The 22,709-nt window shown below is 40.8% G+C and overlaps 1 protein-coding gene across 2 annotated transcripts; it reads left to right on the top strand.

Annotated features, from left to right (window-relative positions):
• The first annotated feature begins 610 nt into the window (after nt 1-610).
• LOC309601997 (AN1-type zinc finger protein 5-like) lies at nt 611-21,575 on the top strand. Of its 2 annotated transcripts, none has more exons than XM_082335269.1 (6): nt 611-742; nt 6,523-6,680; nt 7,051-7,162; nt 7,968-8,065; nt 19,507-19,632; nt 19,914-21,575. In XM_082335269.1, exons 2-6 carry the CDS (start codon nt 6,530-6,532, stop codon nt 20,060-20,062), a joined length of 636 nt encoding a protein of 211 aa, XP_082191395.1. In that variant the 5' UTR covers nt 611-742; nt 6,523-6,529; the 3' UTR covers nt 20,063-21,575. The 2 variants fall into 2 exon arrangements, with proteins under 2 accessions (XP_082191395.1, XP_082191394.1); XM_082335268.1 differs by having other exon boundaries at nt 6,523-6,686.
• Nucleotides 21,576-22,709: the final 1,134 nt, after the last annotated feature.

Raw genomic sequence — 22,709 nt, 5'->3', positions numbered from 1 at the left:
TAATTAATAAAACCCTCTTAGTTAACCCCACAACGATGACTTCTCTTAATAATTCATCTGTGACACTGCCGCACGTGTAAGTTTAAACGGAACCGTTAATTAGGGACGGAGGTATCTGTTATTAGGGCAAGTGGATGGGGGAAGGCTTTGTTTCCCCTATCTCCTTGTGCGTAGCCCCGTCCCATTCCTGTGGGCGGGGTGAAGCCGCGTGAGACAGTTGTCACTGCTCTGGACACGGCTCCTTCCGCTTCCCCGCCCCCCTGGAGGGCAGACGACGTTCTCTGACTACGCGCGGAGTCCATTCCTGTATAGTTTCCAGTCTCGGGGAGGGGGAGGTTGGTGATTCTGCAGGCGATGACGGCGTTACCGTGAGCCACCTCGCATGTGCCTCGTTCTCTCTTCCCTCTCCCTAGCCGCCTCCGCGTAGGAGCGCGCGGGCGTGCAGGCCTCAGCAGCAGCCAGGAGGCGGAGCTGACGCGAGCCGACCGGCGGGTTTGGGTCCCTCCTTCCTCCACCCTTCTTCCTCAATTCTTTCTCTTTCTTGCGCTTTCCTTTCGTCCTTCTCCTGTGCGTCGCGCGTCTCGTTCCGCTCTGCTGCCGCAGAAGGCGGTGGTGCCGCCAGCTTCGTGCCCCACACCCTCTTGCCCTTCACTCTCCCAGAAACAGTCCGGAGCCACCTGCAGCGCCTCCGACTTCGTCCGTGGGATTTCTCGCTCCGCCCCCCTTCCACTCCCAGGAGCAGGTACGTGGGCGCTGAGGGGCGGCTGGGGGGGATGCGGGCTCTGTTTCTGAGAGCTGTTAGCGCGGTGGTGGTGCGCGTAGAGGAGCGGCGCGGGGGGGGGGTGGTGGTGGTGGTGGTGGTGGTGGTGCTTGGGCCTCCCCGCGGCGTTTCCGCCACTTTCCGCGATGCGAGGGGTGGTGGGGCGTCTCTCGTCTCCTCCGGCGGTCTCCTTCCTCTTGTTCTCTGACGCGGCGGGTGCTGCGGAGGGAGGCCGCGGGCCGGGCTGGCACATACCCCATTCCCCCCTTCGTGGGGCAGACAAAGGGAGCGAGACAATGAGGCTTCCTCAGCCCTCGCTGGGAGAGGGGCGGTGAGGGAAGCCGCGCGGCAGCCGGTGCCGAACATGATTCAGGGGTTTGTGAGAGGCCCCGACGCGGCGGGGAGTGCCCTGGGCTCCACATTTCCGGCTTGGCACCCCCTCCTATTTTTTTTGCTCCTTAGCCCAGCAGCCTCTGAGTCTTTTGTGTTCCGGTGTCCTCGGTGGGGGAAGAGGGGAGGGGAAGGCGACTGAAACGTACCACGCTTTGAGCACTTGGCGGCGCCTTCCCTTTTGTCTGACTCATTGAGCTGGATTTAATTGTTATTGGGAAATAGCCGGTTTTGATCTGTGTTCTTCGCATTTACTTCGTCTTTTTGCTTCACCTAGAACACTGTTAGAGAGACGTATATCTGAAACATCCTTGCTGTTTGGTTAGTTTTTTTAGGGTTTTTTTTGTTTTTGTTTTTTTTTTGTGGTCCGTTTTCTAGCAGAGGATATTCAGATAAATAAGTATTTATTTAACCAGCCAGTTTAGCCCTATCGCTGACTCAATTCCAAGGTTTTATTATTGATTTAAAACTAGTTTGTAGTTGTATTGTAGTTGTAATTTGGAACTAAAAAGATGTCTTAGTTACGAAACTTTGTTAACTTTAATAATAATAATAAATAAAGTATTTATGTTCCCTTTTTAGTTTAGCTGGGTAAACTTGCCAGTAACTGTGAAGGTCAGTGATGTAAATTACTGTTTGAGTCAACATGCTGAATAAAATAGCTCCTTTTTATATTGGGAGGTCAGGGTTAAAACGGGGACATCTCTGAGGGTTAAGACTTTCTCTTCTACCCCCAAAAGGAGATCTTTATATTTTTTGCAAAGGTTTGGTTATAACCACCCACCCAAAAGGTTGGGGGATGTATTTATAAGGCCATGAGAGAGTAATCACCTCTTAGGTCTCTGATCATAGCCAGTTGTTTTCTGTTTTTGCTGTGAAATAGAGGTGAAAATGTCTGTTTGAGATGACTACCTCATGATGCTGCATTTTCTTGATTGAATTTAAGTATCTGCACTCCCTTTTCCCCTAGAAAAGAAGCTGTAGTCATGTTAATTGAATTTCATATTTTTCTCTTACAGTGGGTGTATGCTCGGCTGCTTCAGTTCTGTGGGTTGTTGGAGTTGGCAGTCTTCAGAGATATAAATAGAAGCTGATTTCAGAGGCCCCTGTTGACAAGGTTTTGTGTCTGAGCCTTTAACTTAGCCTGTCATGCTGCAGCCTTGTGATAGGCAGAAGCTAATGTGCTCACCCATGTGACCTAAGTTTCTGAGAAAAGTTGAGGAAAGCAGATATGTGATGGTGTTAGCTAGTTTTCCAGGAAATAGAACTGAATTTGTAAGGCCTTAGCTAGTTACTGATCTTAGTAGAAAAGCTCGTAGGGAAAGAATTGGAGAAGTCTGTAATCTGTCTCTTCTGAAAACTTCACTTTCACTATTGGTTCAAAAGATTAAATGGCATATTTTAGTGTCCTGGTTAGTAGATTAAATTCTGGAAAGCATATTATAACCTAGTCAGGTGATACCTGGACCTTAGAGTGTGAAAAAGCACAATTTCTTAAGCATTGGATAACAACTTGATCTTTCAATTAGGGGCATGCATTTCAAGTAGTGAAAGACTGTGCTGACAAAGGAGCCACGAAGACTTATTGTTTGTAATATGTTACTTACCATGAAGATTATTGTTTGTAATATGTTACTACCAGCATTAATACCTAAAGCTAAATTTAGTAAGTGATAATTTGAAAGTGGAGCAAGTCAACTGAGATTGGTGGTGGTAGTGTATGTTATAGCACTTCGAGCTTATCTGCATAATAAGGGAAGAAGTACAGTCTTTATTTGTATTATAATAACATAGAGCTACAATAAAGATGAGAATATTGGGTTTAGGTCTTAGGTTTTCTGTTGCGTCCATTGACTGATGTATGGCTGTAAAACTGCAATTTGTTGAGAGGTATATCGGAATAAGTGTGAGTTTGCTTTGTAGTACTGAAACAAAGGTATAAATCATTTAAGTCCTGTGACCACCAGCAGGCAAGCAGATTAATTTTACTCTTTTCCTGCTATTGATTTACTTTGATCCCAGAAGTTTAGATTAACTAGATGAATGCTGCTGTCAATTACAGTTGTCATATTGTTGAGATATTAGCATTTGGTATGTTTGAGTTCTTGTGAGCATCAGCAGACAAATGTCCCTTATTGTGGCTGCCCTTAAAGAGGAAGGCAGTAATCTAGAGTTTTCACTAAAATGTCTCCAACTGCCGTAGGCTCCTTCCACTAAATCTAAATTTTTGGAGGACAAGCACAATATTCTTGTGTCCTCAATTTGTAGTAGATCGCTTGATTACTATATTCCAGTTTTATTGCCGTTGGGAGCTAAGGATTTGGTTACTATATCAGTTTTTGTACTAGCCTTGTTTTGCAGAGGTTAACTACCAGTGTGAAGTATTTTTATTCCTAACTTTTGCAGTTGATGGCAGAGGTAGGGTTAGCATTATCTACCTTTGGGAGGTGCAGAAGTCTGCCTATATCTTTAAGACAAAAGACTTAACTGGCTTTTTGGAAATGCATGGACTATGTAAATGAATGTAATCAACAGTCTAAAATTGTTTTATTTTTCTTGGAAGAGTAAAAACTGGTCTAAGCTTATTTCACAAATGCTTTTTGATCATCTGTTTTGAGGGCCCGTTGTACACATGTTGTTGCTAGTTAATATTCAGTATTGGGCTTAATATGCAATTTAAGCAGCGTTAAAGATCTCGTTATGGAAACTTCTCCTAAAGATATAAAATACAGTTTTAAAATGACTGTTGCCCATACTTGAGTGATTTTGTTCTGTTTAACAAATGTGTTGTGAAAGTATGACCTGTTAATAATGGGATTAGCATCAAAATGATGCATCTCTGTGCCTGGGAAGATCATGGAACAGATCCTCCTAGAAGCTATGCTAAGGCACATGGAGGACAGGGAGGTGATTCGGGACAGCCAGCATGGCTTCACCAAGGGCAAGTCCTGCCTGACCAACCTAGTGGCCTTCTATGATGGAGGGACTGCATCAGTGGACAAGGGAAGAGCTACGCATGTCATCTATCTGGACTTCTGTAAGGCCTTTGACACGGTCCCCCACAATATCCTCCTCTCTAAATTGGAAGGATATGGATTTGATGGGAGGACTGTTTGGTGGATAAGGCATTGGCTGGATGGTTGCATCCAGAGGGTAGTGGTCAATAGCTCGATGTCCAGATGGAGACCAGTGACAAGTGGTGTCCCTCCGGGGTCTGTACTGGGGCCAGTGCTGTTTAATATCTTCATCAGTGACATAGTGGGATCGAGTGCACCCTCAGCAAGTTTGCAGATGACACCAAGCTGAGTGGTGCAGTTGACACGCCTGAGGGACAGGATGCCATCCAAGAGGGACCTGGACAAGCTCAAGAAGTGGGCCTGTGTGAACCTCATGAGGTTCAACAAGGCCAAGTGCAGGGTCCTGCACCTGGGTCAGGGCAATCCCCGGTATCAATACAGGCTGGGGGATGAAGGGGTTGAGTGCAGCCCTGCCGAGAAGGACTTGGGGGTACTGATAGACGAAAAGCTGGACATGAGCCAGCAATGTGCTCTTGCAGCCCAGAAAGCCAACCGTATCCTGGGCTGCATCAAAAGAAGCATGGCCAGCAGGTCGAGGGAGGTGATTCTGCCCCTCTGCTCTGCTCTGGTGAGACCCCACCTGGAGTACTGTGTCCAGCTCTGGGGTCCTCAGCACAGGAAGGACATGGACCTGTTGGAGCGGGTCCAGAGGAGGGCCACAAAAATGATCAGAGGGATGGAACACCTCTGCTATGAGGAAAGGCTGAGAGAGTTGGGGTTGTTCAGCCTGGAGAAGAGAAGGCTGTGGGGAGACCTTATTGTGTCCTTTCAGTACTTAAAGGGGGCTTATAAGAAAGATGGGGACAGACTTTTTAGTAGGGCCTGTAGTGATAGGACAAGGGATAATGGTTTTAAAGTAAAGGAGGGTAGATTTAGACTGAACACAAGGAAAAAATTTTTCATGATGAGGGTGGTGAAACACTGGAACAGGTTGCCCAGAGAGGTGGTAGATGCCCCATCCTTGTAAACATTCAAGGACAGGCTGGATGGGGCTCTGAGTAACCTGATCTAGTTGTAGATGTCCCTGCCAATTGCAGGGGGGGTGGTGGACTAGATGACCTTTTAAAGGTCCCTTCCATCCCAAAGCATTCTATGATTCTGTGATTCTAAGATCAACATTACTGAAAAAGTGGAGTTCTTCTTTTGGAGTCTGCAAAGATAAGCTATGCTAATTACCAGAATTGTTTAGTAGACCCAAACTTGGTCTTGCTTATTCTACCCATCTAGCTGTGGGTTTTTTCCTACCTTGTAAGTGCTCAGAGGTTGGTAATAAAGTTTTTGTTGGGCATTGAATTAAATTTGGTTGTAACCTGCACACACAGCTCAGTGTCTGACAAGTATATTACTTCTCAGTATTGCTATGTGTATTGGGTTTGTATGGCAAAGGGGGGGGGGGCGGGCAGGGCAGGGCGCAAGGGTGGCTTCTGTGAGAATCTGATAGAAGCTTGCCCTGTGTCTGATAGAGCCAATGCTAGCTGGCTCCAAGAAGGATCTGCTGCTGACCAAAGCTGAGCCAATCAGTGATGGTGGTAGCACCTCTGGCATAACATATTTAAGAAGGGGGAAAACCTGCTGTGCAACAGTAGCCAGAAGAGAGGAGTGAGAATATGTGAGAGAAAACTCTGCAGACCACCAAGGTCAGGGAAGAAGGAGGGGGGAGGAGGTGCTCCAGGTGCTGGAGCAGAGATTCCCCTGTAGCCCATTGTGAAACCATGGTTGAGGCAGGCTGTCCCCCTGCAGCCCATGGAGGACCCCTGCCCTGCTGGGGGTGGGGGGGTAGAGAAATTGGGAGTGAAGTTAAGCCCAGGAAGAAGGGAGGGGTGGGGGGAAGGTGTTTTTAAGATTTGGTTTTCTTTCTCATTACCCTTCTCTGATTTGATTGGTAATAAATTAAGCTAATTTCCCTGAGTAGAGTCAGTTTTGCCCACGATGGTAGTTGGTGCATGATCTCTCCCTGTCCTTATCTCAACCCATGAGCCTTTCATTGTATTTTTCTCCACCTGTACAGCTGAGGAGGGGGAGTGATAGAGTGGTTTGGTGGGCACCTGGTATCTAGCCAAGGTCAACCCACTACACTGTGATAATGCTTTTTACCTTTCTTAGAGATTCGTAATGATGTTACTTATCAATACAATTGAAGTATTGAATTATATATTAATATCCATATAGCCATCTTTAAAAATGCTGATATCCCTTTTTGTGGGCAAGGTAAGCAGACCTACTTTAATTCTGTAACCCTGTAATTGGTTTTGGTGAAATGCCAGTTCCTAATGCAGTTCTTGGTTTTATTTACAGCATTGAAATGGCTCAGGAGACAAACCAGACCCCAGGGCCCATGCTGTGTAGTACAGGATGTGGATTTTATGGAAATCCTAGGACAAATGGGATGTGTTCTGTTTGCTACAAAGAGCATCTTCAGCGACAGCAGAATAGTGGTAGAATCAGCCCAATGGGTAAAGGTTTGAGTCTTTTTTTTTTTTTTTTTGTGTGTCTTGAAATAATATATAATATAATATATAGATGATGACAAGAATCGCAGAATTTATTTGAGGAGATCTTCCTATAGCTGCATACTAAAACTATGAATATCAAAGGGAATAATACTTTAAATTGCAGTAAAAATAAAAATGCATTTTTGTGTAATATATTGTGGCCCACAATCCCTGTATGTTGGTCATTAACAATATAGTCTATCTTTTAATTAAGAAGATGCAGTAGAATGAGGAATGATTGGAAACAGTTCATAACTGTATGCAAAACTACTTGACTAACTTGTAATCTATACTTTGCTTATAATTAACTTCTCAAATTTCTGTTATATAGGGACAACTAGTGGTTCAAACAGTCCTACCTCAGACTCTGCATCTGTACAGAGAGCAGATACTAGCTTAAACAACTGTGAAGGTACTGCTAGTAGCACATCTGAAAAATCAAGGTAAGATCATAGAATCATTTAGGTTGGAAAAGACCTTTAAGATCATCGAGTCCAACTGTAAACCTAACACTGCCAAGTCTGCCACTAAACCATGTCCCGAAGCACCACATCTACACAGTCTTTTAAATACTTCCAGGGATGGGGACTCAACCGCTTCCCTGGGCAGCCTGTTCCAATGCTTGACAACCCTTTCAGTGAATAAATTTTTCCTAATATCTAACCTAAACTTCCCCTGGTGCAACTTGAGGCCATTTCCTCTCGTCCTATCACTTGTTACTAGGGAGAAGAGACGGACCCCCACCTCGCTACAACCTCCTTTCAGGTAGTTGTAGAGAGCAATAAGCCTCCTCTTCTCCAGACTAAACAACCCCAGTTCCCTCAGCTGCTCCTCATAAGACTTATTCTCTAGACCCTTCACCAGATGAAGGTATTTTGAGGTTTGAATGAACTGTGAGTGTATAGTAAGTTAAAGTAACATTGCAGTAACCTTGCCCTATTACAGTGAGTTTCTGCAGAGGAAAAAAGGACAGTGTGCCCGACAGTGCTTTATGAATCTTTATAACGGAGAACTAATTAGTGTTTGGTGTTGGACTACTGCATTTACAAGGATATTTCTGGTTTGTCTGGGGAAATATTTGCTACAGATTGCCTAGTTTCTTCTAGGGAAGAGAGATAGTAGAAGTACAGGTCAGGAATGTATATCAATAATAACTAATCAGGTAGTCTATTGATGGATTTTGAAGGTTTAAGCTCCTTTTATGAACTCAAAACTAATGTAATTACCCATTTCACTGTACGTAAACAGAAATGTGCCTGTTGCCGCTTTGCCTGTAATGCAGCAAATGACAGAAATGAGCATTTCAAGAGAGGAAAAAGTATCACCGAAAACAGAGACCGAGCCAGGTATGTCTGCAGAGTAACACTGGGTACAACTGACTTAACAGAAGCTGACAATTTATTTACTTTCTCTTAAGTAGGTGTATCCCTTTGTGGTGATTGTCTTGAGGAACTGTTAATTATGGATGCTTCTTGAGTATTAGTACCTTCAGAATCAAGAAAAATGATTAGTGCCAGAATATAGTTTTCAGACACACATTCAATTTTAGTAGATAATGTGACACTTGAGGAGCATTTTGGCTATCAAACCTTAATTTTTAAAAGTAAGACACTTAAATTGTATCTGGGTGCAAGATGTTCAATTTTGAAGTCAGTGTTGATTTTTGTATAAAATCTAGCAGTACAGTTCCTGATGGCTCATGGCAATCAAAATGGTTTGTTGCGTTTGAAGAACAGAGTTCTTAATAAATTCCGTTCTATAGAAGGATGAGGGTAGGGGAGAAGGGAATAATTGATTTAAAATACTAACAAAGACTGCTAAAGGTTCTTGGACTGAGTAATCAGTAGATATAACCAGAACATTGTTCTGTTGATATAGAATACTTATGGCATTAATTGCTTAGTGAGAATGTTCACTTTAAAAGTTTTACTCCTGTTCAGGAAGGTTGTAGCTGTAGTATTTAAACTTTGAAGTGTAAAGTATTTCTTGGTGGGAGGTGGGGAGGGACTGCTTCCCTACCTACTAGTGAGTGATTGAATTCATGTTTTATTATATAGCAGTTTATTCAAATCTTAATGTACTTGTATCTTAATGTACTTGTTTGATATCTATAGATATTGACACTTGTTAATTTTAACAGTTCTGAAACAGTCTTAAAACATTAAAAGCCAATGTTTAATAGGAAAATCTATTCACTACAACTGAAGATAAAATGTGGTTTGTTTTTTTTTTTTTGTTTTGAAAATCTGAGTTGAAAATTCCAGAAGGTATCACTCAGCACTATATAGATGCGTCTTTGTCAGTAAGACTGCTGTTACAGCTGATAGTTAATTGCTTGGTGTTTGTACACAAGTTTTTACTATTTTAATTAAGTCACGTTAAGTTAAAATTGTGACGTGAACTAAATTATAGTTGCTTTTACTATATTCTTTTTTGGTTATGTACAGACTGAGATTTTTTTACATGTTTCAGCTTCTTGTAACTTATGTTATTTGAAGAGACTTACTGTATGTAACTTAGAAATTTATACTTTGTCACAATATTTATAAACCCATATTGTCTTGTTATGAATTACTAATTGAAAAAGTGACAGGCAGGAAAGAAATACATAAAATGGTCGCAGTAGTCAAATAGTAGCTGAATTTTGTCTTATTAAAACTGCCAATAGGGATTTGTCATTTTGCCAACTGTAAAGGGCAATCTTCTGTTTCTGTTGACTCAATATCCATTTTCTTATAATGAGGCAACTAAATGGTAGTGTCACACAGCACTCTATTGATTAGAATGGGGAGGAAAAATACATAAAAGAAACTCAAGTTAATAATCTTGCAGATTGAAACCAGTTAAAGCTCTGTTAAAGCTTGTGTAGAGATCATTGGGAAAACTACCATAGAATTTAAATGTTTGGAAAAAAAACTTCTATAACAAAACTGTCCTCCTTAGTACATATCCATAAATTCTTGAAACAGTCTTCAGCTGCTCTAAAAGTAGAAGTTCATCAAGTTGGGGGCAGATTTTAGACAGCACAGAATAGTGTCCTTATACATGTCCTTATATTCTATTCTTAAATCACAAAGGGTTTATTGGACACTTAAGATATACCAAGTGTTTGCTGTATTCACTAGTACGTTGATCCTGTAAGTGTATTGCAGTCAAGAAAAGCTGGCCTCAGCTTTTTATAAATCCCTATTGTGTTTGGGCTAGTTCCATGTTTTTTCTTCCTGTTTTCCAGCAGTATCCAATATGTGTTGGTCTCTCTTGAGGAGGAGCTGAAACAATAGTAGAGTAGATAATTCATGTCACCTCATAACAACAAAGCTAATAGTTTCTATGAGATGTAATTCTCTAAGATAATGCCTGTTATGATGTTGCTAATGAAAAGACTTTAATTTTATGTGTAGTCTCACCCTGGCAATTGAATTTCATAACCGTCTATCAGATGGTAGGTCAGGAACAAACAATGTAGCCTTCAAGCAAAGTAGGTCTTTTTTTTGTCTTCAGCACTATGAAGGTTTGTTCTTTTCTGCAAGCCAGAAAGTTATAAATAGTTAGGTCTGGACAATTGTCTTCAAGTCTGTGGACTAAAAGTATACTTTCTTGCTGTTGGTATTTAAGCATCTGATTCTAAAAGGTTCTGAAGTTGACAAAAATTAAGCTTAACAGGCTTGTTTTTTCTTTTGTTTTTCCCAGATTGAGGTTGTAACCTGGATTCTCATTCAGAACAAATCAGGTCTGAAGGCAATTAATTGTATCTTAGCATTTGAAGGAAGAAAGGCATGACATGTAACTGGCCTAGTTGGTTGTAATTTAGATGTCTAACATGCTATATTTTGTTGTAACTTGTAATTTCTTAGTTCAACTTTCTTGCTTGTTGTAGTTTTGTAATTGAATTGTGGCATATGTTCAGTCCAGTTGCTTATCTAATGAACTGTTCACAAGTCAGTGAAATATAAAGACCTTTATATCAAAACTCCAATTCATAATTGGGCATTAGTTATATCATGCATTTTATAAGCTTTTGATATGCTTCTACACTTTTTAATTAAGGATTGAATTCTAGTCCAGTCTTGACCAAAGTCAGAATATACCTGAAGCATTGTAGAGATATTGTTCATATTTGTGGGTTTTTCCATGCTAATTTACAGGAATTAAATGCAAAAAACCCTTATCTAACTCCTTTACTTTCCTTATGCTGATTATTACATCAGAGCAATACCATTACCAAGTTGGTGAGGCATAGTGGAGGCTTTTAAGAAACCTGTTTTGTTTTAGCAGGTTTTTAAGTGGCAATAAAACATCCATACAAGAGAGATGACTTACATATTGAGCACTAAACTCAAACTGTTCTGAAAACAAGTATGTTTAAATAATCATATTGTATCAAGTCATAGCATATTTTTAGCATTTTTTTTTTTTGCTTTTGTGGGTCACTACCTTTCTGAATGAGTCTCCCGTCAGGTCTGTCAGTGTTTCCAGACTTAATTAGTATCAGCATGCATATAAAAAACTTTATTTTTCTTAACCCAGTAATAGCTTTGCTTTAGGGAGCAGTGTGGTGAGTTATCGCTCTGAAGCCACAGTTGTGGAATAGTGCTGCCTGTAAAGGAAGTGAACTGGAACTTGAAATGCATATGGTCTTGTGTAAAATAAGTGTTAAAAAATCTTCCCCAAATATTATTAACTTAGTCCTATTCTATCCACGTTGTAGGTTACCCTTTCCATTCCTGGAAGCTGACATTTAATGGAATTCATGAGATGATGGTTAGCTCACTTGTCTTTTGGCTCTGTACCAAGCCAATATGATGAGTTATTTTAATGTTAAATGCCACAGCTGTCCTACATGCAGGTTGAGACCCTGTTATGGGTTGCCCTCACTTATGTTATAGATAAAACCAGTAGCTATGATATATACAGTGTGTTGCAGATAATATTCTGAGTAAGATGCTGAGTAGACAGCTGTCTTATGAGATATTGAAGGTTCAAGATGATAAATAGATTATATTGCTTGGTTCTTGTTTTAATAACTGATTCTGATTTGTTTTCAAACATGGCTATAGTATTTAACTGTGGATGCTATCTGTAGACAGTTCCTTTGTGGCTGTTGATAAAATCATCAGATATATCAACTTTGTCTTGTGTTAAAAATTATCTTCCCATTTCCCATGTCTGCTGTAGCTTGTGTAGATGTCCCTGATTGGAACTGAATAATTTCTTCTAAGTTTTGAAGCTGTCTACCTTGAAAAATAAGACTGAGGACCCAACTGCTGGTCCTGTGCTCGTTGCTGATAGGATGCTATTGTATCTTTTTGAGAGATGTGCAACAGGCATCAAGTCTCGATGGTAACCAAATTAAACCATACTTTGGTGTGATACTTAAACAGGGGTATCTGTTATATTGATGTAAGAGTAAAAATATTCAGTGTGCCTGTTAGTTGGGCACATAGGAGATTAGTTATATGCTGCAGAATAGTTTTATCCCAGTTCTTTGGCATCAAATTAAAAATGCAGTTTATTCTTTAGCCTTTTATCATGGGTACCTAGATCAGCATAGCAATTGCAGTTTCTGAAGAATAAAATATTCATTCTCAAGCTTGATAAAGCATAATAAATACTGTCCATCTTATTTTCAATGACTCAAACTTTATATACAAGTCAGTTGTGTTAATGTGCAGCATAAGGATTACGTAATCTGTAGTATAATTTTCAGTTCTGGTATTGCAGAAGTGCAGTATGTCTTTCTGATGACTTTTGGGTGCTCTTTGTCTATTACCTTTATTCCTTTTTCTGTTTTAATTTTCCCAGTTCTTCCGTGGTGGGAGTTGGGGATTACCTTCATGTAAAAGTAGTTAGAATACTTAAAACCTTTTTTTTTTTTTATGCTCTCAAGCATTTTGCTCTTCACTGACATGCTTACTGCTTCCTAGTATTGTGGAAGTCAATGCAGTTTGTTAAACTGCTAGGGTTCTATTTTGGGTAATTTGTTTGGGTATAGAGGAAGCTTCTAAAAACCTTATTGGTATTACTTTGGTAGCCCTTTCTGGTTGCTTTAAATATGGGGAGGTGTAGTGGGTTGACCTTGGCTGACTGCCAGATGCACACCCAGCTGTTCTCTTGCTCCTCAGCAGAGGAAAATAAGATGGAAAAGCTTGTGGGTTGAGATAAGGACAGGGCTACCAATTACAGTCACAGGCAAAACACTCAACTGGGGGAAAATGAATTTAATTTATTGCCAATTAAAAAAATGGAGTGGGATGGTAAGAAACAAAGACAAAACTAAAAATGCCTTCCCCCCACCCCCTTCTTCCCAGGCTCAACTTTACTCCTTTATTTCAGACTCTTCTACCTCCTCCCTCTATTCTGAGTGATGCAGGGGAATAGAAGGTTACAGTCCGTTCATAACAGTTCCTCTTTGCTGTTCCTTCCTCCTTGCACATTTTCCCTGCTCCAGCATGGGTCCCTCCCACAGGATACAGTCCTTCATGAACTGCTCCAGCTGTATTGGCTTATGTAAGGAAAACCACTGTCAGTTATCTGACAGTCTAGTTATTACAGTGGTTATTACTTTTTCAGAAGTCTCACAGGGTCACTGTGGCTTTACTACTTTGGGGTCAGGGTAGCATTGTTCTTCCTGTTTGTAGGACCTTTTTGCGTATAGGTTGAACAGCTGTTATGCTGTGGCTTGTGGCTTACTTCAAATCATCAGTGACCTTGCTGTTCCCCTTCTGTCTGCTTTAAAGATGCATCTTATCTTCAGACTGAGTGAAGTAAATCTTCCCAAATTTACAATGCAACACTTATATTTGTGCTTTTTTTCAGGCACTTCTCATACTAGGATTATGTTGGTCCTTAGAAGAATTATAGAATCATTGAATGGTTTGGGATGGAAGGGACCTTTAAAGGTCATCTAGTCCAACCCCCCTGCAATGAGCAGGGACATCTACAACTAGATCAGGTTGCTCAGAGCCCCATCCAGCCTGTCCTTGAATGTTTCTAGGGATGGGGCATCTACCGCCTCTGGGCAACCCGTTTCAGTGTTTCACCACCCTCATCATGAAAAATCTTCTTCCTTATATCCAGTCTGAATCTACCCTCTTTTAGTTTAAAACCATTACTCCTTGTCCTATCACTACAGGCCCTGCTAAAAAGACTATCCCCATCTTTCTTATAAGCCCCCTTTAAGTATTGAAAGGCCACAATAAGGTCTCCCCGCAGCCTTCTCTTCTCCAGGCTGAACAACCCCAGCTCTCTCAGCCTTTCCTCACAGGAGAGGTGTTCCATCCCTCTGATCATTTTTGTGGCCCTCCTCTGGACCCGCTCCAACAGGTCCATGTCCTTCCTGTGCTGAGGACCCCAGAGCTGGACGCAGTACTCCAGGTGGGGTCTCACCAGAGCAAAGTAGCGGGGCAGAATTACTTCCTTCAGCTTGCTGGACATGCTGCTTTTGCAGCCCAGGATACATGGCTCATGTCCAGCTTTTCGTCTATCAGTATCCCCAAGTCCTTCTCCTCAGGGCTGCTCTCAACCCCTTCATCCCCCAGGCTATATTGATACTGGGGGTTGCCCCATCCCAGGTGCAGGACCTTGCACTTGTCCTTGTTGAACCTCATGAGGTTCACATGGGCCCACTTCTTGAGCTTGTCCAGGTCCCTCTGGATGGCAACCCCTGTGCCTGTTTTGTTGTTCCTTATGGTACTGCTTTTTACAATGCCTGTGGCTAGCTTGTTGTTGTCTTACTTTATTAATAAAAATTAAGAAGTCATGCCCAGTTCTGAAAACTTATTTTGCTCCTGAGTTCTTCAACCTTGTAGCAGGAGAGCTGGTCTCATAAAATTAAACAAACCTCATCTGGTAACATGAGTCGATGGTTGGCAAGAGAAATAACCATGGTGATGGAGAAGGCTACATGCCAACAGGAACTCTGTTAAGGCGATAAAACATGTTCTGGTGGTAAAAGGCTTTGCTTCATATGAATAGGGTTATTGGTACTGAGGAAGCAGGTCTGCAGGTAACAGTAACAACCATTTTCCTGCCATTGTTTCAGCTTTTGTCTAGTGGTTTATTCCATGGCAATCACTTCGAGTACTTTTCCTGATGATTAACAGTATCATTTCTGGCATAAAATGAATTTAATATATTGAGGAATGGCATTGTAGTTGCCCAGTTAGATTTGGCTTGTATGCTAGAGGGAGCCTTTTGTGACAAGCATTTTTCAGGATAGTATCTGATGAATTTGGTTCCTAATGTCATGTCAGAACAACTAAAACTTTTATAAAATTTCATTTGAGCCACAGTTTGATGAAAAAGGGGTTTTTGTTCTCATGTGTGAGCTTTAGTTAAAGGGTGTTGTCCCTGTTCTAGCTGTTGATCAGAAGCTACTTTGAGGACTTCATTATTAAAACTCATTATTAGATCTAACTCTGCTGGCATAAATGTGTGAGGATACCTCCTTGCACAGATAACACTTGCAGAAGAGTAATAAATTGAACACTTGAATTCTGATTTAGGGGGCCCTGCCCTACTTCCTTGTCTTGGGACCTTTTAGTTGCCCAGTTCTGCATGTTATCTGCTTTTCCTTTTTGGAATGTATTTTAGTTGTGGGGGAAGGATCCTGTTTGGCAGCTCTCTTGGGAAATGGGCCTTTGCACTTAGGATTATTATTCCTTTCTAGTTCCCATATTGTTGGTTGTGGTAGTGAACACTAGTCAGTTTATTTATATGGAGGAGGAAGTACATTTGTAGCAGTTGGTAACACTTTTCCTTAGATGGATTTGTTTTTAATATATTTCTGTGACACAGAATGATCTACTAGACTATCTCTTTGCCTTGATGGTTCAGTGAACACAGGTTGGGTCACTGCTGCACTTGCACTGCTTCTTGTGATGTTCATCCTCCATTGGTTCGGGTGGTTCCTGCTATAGTACTTCCTATAACATGCAACTCAGATCATGGGTTACAACAATTTAAAGGTATTTCCATTACAATCTCCACCCCTGGTCCCTTTGGGCCAGGCCATAGAGTTTAATATTGCAATGGACTCCTCCCCTTGCCCCTGCTCTGACTTGAATTTATCCACAGACTGCAGTCCCTTAGGGGTTTACCTGCTCCAAGTGGAGCCTTGTCTATAAGCCACAGTCTCTCCAGGGGTATACCTGCTGCGGCATAGACTTATCCATGGCCACAGTTGCTTTGAGGTGCACCCGTTCCAGCGTGGCCTTCTCCGTGGGCCACAATGCCTTCAGAGATATACTTGCTCCAGTGTGGCCTTGCCCACAGCCACAGTCCCTTCAGGAGTGTACTTGCTCTGTCATGGGCTTACCCATAGCCACAGGCTTTGAGGTGCTCCAGCATGACTTCATGCGCAGCCACTGATGCTTCAAGGTGTACCTGTGTCCCGATCCAATGTCGGGAGAGGTTTCGATACGATCCCAAGGATGAGATTAAGACGCAAACGAGGTCAAATGCCGTACAACCTTTTGACTTTATTTTGGCGAATGAAGGGATGAGGACTGGGTAGGGAGACGGGGGGGGGGGGGGGGGGGGGGGGAAGAAAGAAAGAGAGAGAGAAAAAGAGAAAAATAGAAAGAGCCACGTAGGGGAACTAGCTACTGCCACTCCGAGTCCAGCATTGTCCCGTTGATCAAAGGTCCAGTCGGTCCAGTCTCTGTGTCCGCAGGAGCAGCTTCCAAGGAGGTGCGCGGGGTAGGACGAGAAGAGAAAGAGGACCTCAAAAGGCACACGTGGCCCTTTTATAGGGCCATGCACATGCGCAGAGCAGGTCTGCGTACATGCAGTTTGCGCTTCTGCTTTTTGCGCCCTGGTGTCTGCGCAGGCGTGCGTGCAGTTCATGGCCCCGCTTTTCGCGTCCTGGCCTCCGCTTTTCGCGCCCTGGTGTCTGCACAGGCATAGGTGTGGTCCATGGCCCCGCCTTTCGCGTCCCAGCCTCTGCCTTTCTCACCCTGGTCTCTGCGCAGGCGTGGGTGCGGTTCATGGTCCCGCCTTTCGTGTCCTGGTCTCTGCATGGGCATCCTGTGGTGGTTTTGTCAGGGGCTGGATGTCGAAACCAGAAGATGGCGGTAGAATGGCAATGTCGAGACAATTCTGGTTCCATAACAGTCCTCGACAACCTGCTACAGCATGGACTTATCCACAGCCACAGATGCTTCGAGGTGTACCTTCTCCAGCGTGGACTTATCCTTGGGCCACAATCCCTTCAGAGGTATACCTGCTGCGGCACAGACTTATCCATGGCCACAGATGCTTCAGGGTGTCCCTCTCCCATGCAGACTCATCCACAGGTCACAGTCCCTTTGACTCGAGTTGACACTGGAGTTCCAGCCTGTCCAGTACAGCAGCACAGAAAAAGCAGCAGTGCCCTGGCCATCTGCCAGCCCAGGCGCATGGCCATTGCTGTTATCAAAATGTTTCCAGGCATGGCAAAGTATGATGGTAAGTAGTACAGCAAGCAGCAAAAGCAAAAAACAGCCACAAATGAGCACTAGACTCTAATATACAGTAAGGCAAGCAAGCACAGGAGCCTGCTGATTAATAGCTAAACAGCAATAATGGCTATAAATTCAATCTAGCACATTCCAATCAAACCTGTCATTATCTCAAACCCTTCAAGCCCCACGTTGGGCACCAAAAAGGATTGTTGTGGTTTAACCCTGGTAGGCAGCTAAGCACCATACAGCTGCTCGCTCACTCCCCCACAAGGGGATGGGGGAGAGAATAGGAAGGTTCCCTTTTTCCATCTGCTATGGCTTACAACTAGCATTTCATTTTAAATGGAATGGCAATATAACAAATTCTTGACCCTGCTTCTTGGTTTGGGAGATGTTTAGTCAATTTAATGCCACAACTAATGCCTGTCAGCTAAGGTGTGTGGTATCCAACAGGCTTACGTTGTGGTGTCAGTGTTTTTAACCTGATTTTTTTTTGGTCACAGGCTCTCAACTAGATTATTTGGTACTGAACACAACTTTCTTTGGGGTTTAAAGGATTATATTTATTAATCTAGAAAATATTAATTGTCAAGACAAATTTTTTTTAAAAAAGCAGCTGTGGAAACTACTGTGAAAAGTATTAATAGCAGTAATGATTGTAGTGCTGTACCTTTTGCTTTTTACCAATAGCATGCTTAAATATGGAAAAAGTATTATATATCCAAGACTGGATGGTATTGTTATCCTCAGACTTAGCAAAATTGTGTTGACACTGAACTCTTCACACTTTCTAGAAAAATCTATAGAATATGTCAGAAATAAAGTTAGTAAAGAGTTTGAGTTGTTCCTTAGGACTGTTACAGTTACAATATTGTATAAGAAAATGCTGGTTTACTGTATAAAACTTTTGGGGTATGAGCACTGAAAGTTCCTTGTTACCTCTGGAAGTTTGTTACTTCTGAATCTTGTTTACAATCTGGAATATGAACTACTGACTGGAGGCTCTCTTTGTTAACTTCTACAGTGAATTGTGAAATGGGGCTTGGATCTGTGAGGTTTTGTGTTAGTAGTAATAGGCATATGAACATAATACAAATAAAATTTTAAAAGAACAGCTATTAATAGTAAAGATAATAAGTTAACTATAAGGGGTTCATGATGTCTAGTAAAATCCACTTTTTACAGAATGTCATGCTTACTGATCCAAAAGGATCTCAACTAAGAAATTCTATTTGCATGTATACAGTTGGTTTACAAATGAGTCCTTTAAGCCTGTCTTCTCAGTCATTAATTCTGGAGTGTATTTTATAGTTTGCTCATTATCTTTTAAAACAACAGATGAAATCATACAACTGAGTGTTCAGGAAAACTGAATGGGAACAGACTCCTTGGATTGTATGTGTTAAAGTTTTGTATACAAACACACCTCCCTTGACTTTCCTCTGCACTAATTTGAGTATAAAAAGGATTTAAAAAACAACTGATAAAAATTAATTTTTCACAGAAAACTAGCAGATCCACAGAAGTTCACAGAAAGACCCATTCTTATCCTGCAGAGAACTTGAGTAAAATGTGACTAAAATTTGACCAAAAGTGTTCATGACAAAGGCAATTGAAAAATAAGTAATTTTGACTCTACCTGCTTGATCATTAAGGTTGAATATAGTACAAGGATACAGATATCAATGTAAATATGTACTTTTCTTTCTTTAAATTACTGAAAAAAGTGTCTGAAACAAGGGCTCTTTTGAGATGTGTGGTTTGTAGTCGTATACTTGATGTATCTCAGAATCGGTGGTTTGAATCTCAAGAATGTTAGCTGTTGTTCTGGTTGACTCTGAGGTTTTAGCTCATCTGACTTGGCAAGTATAGTGGCAGAGTGACTTGGTACTATGACAAAAAAGCATTACTGTAAATGTCATTTGTTTCTAAAATATGTTCCTATTGACTATTTTCCACAAGTATCCCCTCTGTTCAACAACTTTAACAATATTGTTATTGTTTTGGATTAATTTAAACTAGATCATATGACTTTTAATGTTGTGTATATGTGGAACTTCTAGAATGCTTTCCAAGCCTTTATATCTATATGGGTGTATACAGGTGATAACACTAGGTATCCTGTATTTTCTAGATGATGGAACAGTGGGGAAAACTTGATGGCTTTCTGTAGAGATAAAAGGGAAGTTAAAGGAATACCTATTCTACTTAGTACTTCAGATAAACTTCAGGGTCTTAGTAGAGGGGGGAATTAACTGTTAATAAATACAAGCATGCTACGGAGTAGCTAGTGAAGTCAAGAAAAGGAAAAAATTAACCTTTGTTTCTTTTGCTTGCTTTAACAGTTGTTACTCAACCAAGCCCATCAGTTTCACAACCTAGTACTTCACAGAGTGAAGAGAAAGCGTCTGAACTGCCTAAACCAAAGAAGAACAGATGTTTCATGTGCAGAAAGAAGGTTGGCCTTACGGGTATGAAAGCACTTTGTCAATATCAAACAGATCTATATGATTCGTTGTCTCTTACTAGATTAAATTTGTTGAAATATCTGTAGCCATTAAACTTGCTTGCTGTTTCAAAATCCGTAACGTTAGATCACTTAATAGAGCTGACATTTGGAAATATTAATTTCATTTATTCTGTTTGTTGAAGTAGATGCACATACCCCCTTTGTACTGACTAAGCCCTTAATTTATAGCTTGCTTAAGTCTGAAGCTTCCTAGTGATGTTGCTTTTCCTTTTCTTTGTACAGGATTTGATTGCCGATGTGGAAACTTATTTTGTGGACTTCACCGTTATTCTGACAAGCATAATTGCCCATATGATTACAAAGCAGAAGCTGCAGCAAAAATCAGGAAAGAGAATCCAGTTGTGGTGGCTGAAAAAATCCAGAGAATATAAACTAGCCTACTTGTGAAAAGACTGACTCTTATTTGTTTTATTTTAATATACCCTAGGAAAGCATTAAAGAGCAGATGCATGGCCATTTTCCTTTGTTCTCCAAAGTTCTAATTTTAGCCTTGTCTGTCTTAATGATATTTCAGAATGTTTGGGTGTTTGTTACAGGCAGAATTGGATAGATACAGCCCTTGAAAATGTATATGCTCTCCTCAAAATATGATTGGATGATCAGAACCTGCACAGGAATACACATGCACAGAGGACAGGCTCTAGTTCATATGTGCCAAACACGTATATACTATCTGCATGTTTGCAGCAGATCTGCCTTTTGAGATGTTCAAGGTGTATAACACTAGCCGAAGACTATGTGCCTGTTTGGGAGAAGGATATGTCAGAAAGGTTGGTGGTCTACTTCTGTCACTTAAAATCTTGTTCTACTTTTAATTTCCACGCTCCATTGTTTTCCAGCAGAATGTAAGCCATGTAGAGGGCTCTGCCTTCCAGTAAAATGAGTGATGGTGCCGTAATTAATAAAGTCATTTAACAACTGCAATGGGAAAAATGGAAAAAAATCAGATATGTATGAGAAGAAAACTATTTTGGAACAGATTACATTAACTTCAGAATCATGAAAATAGTTTCCCAAAGGAAATGTCCTGCTAGAAACTTAAGAACTGGCCTGCAACAGTTGTCTGCTTTTCCTTGCATAGCTAAAAATGTTGTGTAGCACAATATTGTGCTAAGATTGGCTTACAAAACAAAAGCTATGTACGTGTGGGTTTTTTTTAGACATACCACAGCGGCTCTATCAAGTGACGCATGCATCTAAGTTGCAGAAGTATTTGAGCAGTTTATTATTCATGTACTACTTAAATTCAGTGTGTTCTGGGTTCAAAAGAATATTAGGAGCTTTTTTAAATTAAATTTTTTTAAATTAAAAAAAAGTTTTAAATATAACAGTTGCACATGCAACAATTGTTGCATGTGGTTTTCCATACCCAACATGACTGCTGTAGATTTAAGTGGGAGCTGGAACCACTCTTGGAGGGCTGCTTTATCATTTTTAATTGTACTTGGGTGTAGGACTGTAGTGTTCTTGGGTGTATTGCATGGGCTCCATTATCTACAGCTTTGTATAATAACTAGAAAGGGCAGTATAGTTCACTGATGCTTGTCTGGCAATATCACTTCTGTGTTATAATGGAAGGGTTTTTTGTGATGTATGGAACTTGTGGGTTTTTTATGTAATCAAGTATAGTATAGACTAGTGTTGTAGTAATGCCTCTTCTCATCTGTAAATAGTTATGTATGTACACAAGATGCTACTTTTGACTTATTGCAGTGTTCAGTCTTAGTTTTTTAGTTCACTATTAAAAGCATCAGGCTTTTGCTTTAACTTTGTTCTTTCAATTCAGTTATCAGATATGCAAATGTGTACAGATAGTTCATACTTGGGTATTGCACATAATCACACTATCCAGCATCTATGCTCTGTTGTATTATGTAAATAATAAAAATCATGTACAGAAGGAAATACTTATTGTGGTAGTTCATTGGTTTTAGTTACTGCTGTAACTTGAAAGTAGCCTTGTGGAGGTTGGGGTACAAAGCTAGTACTAGATTTGTATAGATATCTTTTTGTTAAACCTGTCTGTCTAACCTCCTTATTTTTTATTTTGACATATAGACTTGTTTAAGATGGCTTATTGAGGTCAGAGAAGCATTAACAGCTGGAATACAGGTAACTACTTGATGACCAGACAAAGATGTCGGCAAACAACATGCTTAAAGGGAATGAAGGAAATACTAGCAGTGAACTTGAAATGTTTGTGGCTTGTTGTGGTTATTTTTTTTCCTTTTGCCTACAAAAGTTATTTCCAGTGGATCTGGTTTAATACAACCAGTATACTGACTACATTGTTTTGTTCAAATCTTCGCCAGCAGGCCTGGGCAGAGTTGTCAGGGTCTGTATCCAAATATGGATGTCACATATGCCAGACTTACCCTTTCCAAGGAGAAACAAAAGTACAGAGCACACAGCACATGTTGACTTGGAAGAAGCTATCTTCACTGCTGAATAATACATAACAATTGTTTATATCAGAAATGTATTCCATCAGTCAGCTAGTACTAACACTCAAGGGATAAGTTATTACTGTTGTCACTATATATATTTCTGATGAGGGAACAAGGGTATGTTCTAGGCCTTCATGTGCCAGGATGAATTTTATTTTTTTTAATCATGGAACTGTTTTAAAGTGTCAAAATTATAATTTTTCCACCTTTTTGTGTTAAAAATTGACTCAACTGCATCATAAAAAGTTTGTTTGGCTTAGTTTTTGGGGGGGGGGGGGGGGAGTTTTTTGGGGGGGGTTTTTTGGTTTTGTTTGTTTGTTTGTTTTGTGAGTGCACCTTGGAACTGGATATTTGAGGAGAATGTGTCCAGATTTGTGATACTGTCAGGATGAGAGTATTTTAGGAAGGATAACCATGCTGATACTAGTACTTAGTGATTCTGATTGTCTCATTCATTTGCTTTTTTTAATCTGGACAAAGGCTTGTTTAATTTATCTCAGTAGATCTGAGGAGGAAAGTATGGAATGAGAAATCCCTCATTGTTCTATAAAATCATGAACTGTATCATATG

Source organism: Platalea leucorodia, assembly GCF_965183815.1.
Source record: "Platalea leucorodia genome assembly, chromosome: W".
Lineage (NCBI taxonomy): Eukaryota > Metazoa > Chordata > Aves > Pelecaniformes > Threskiornithidae > Platalea > Platalea leucorodia.
Note: the sequence above shows the minus strand (reverse complement) of the source record. Positions and strands in the feature narration are given on the sequence as shown.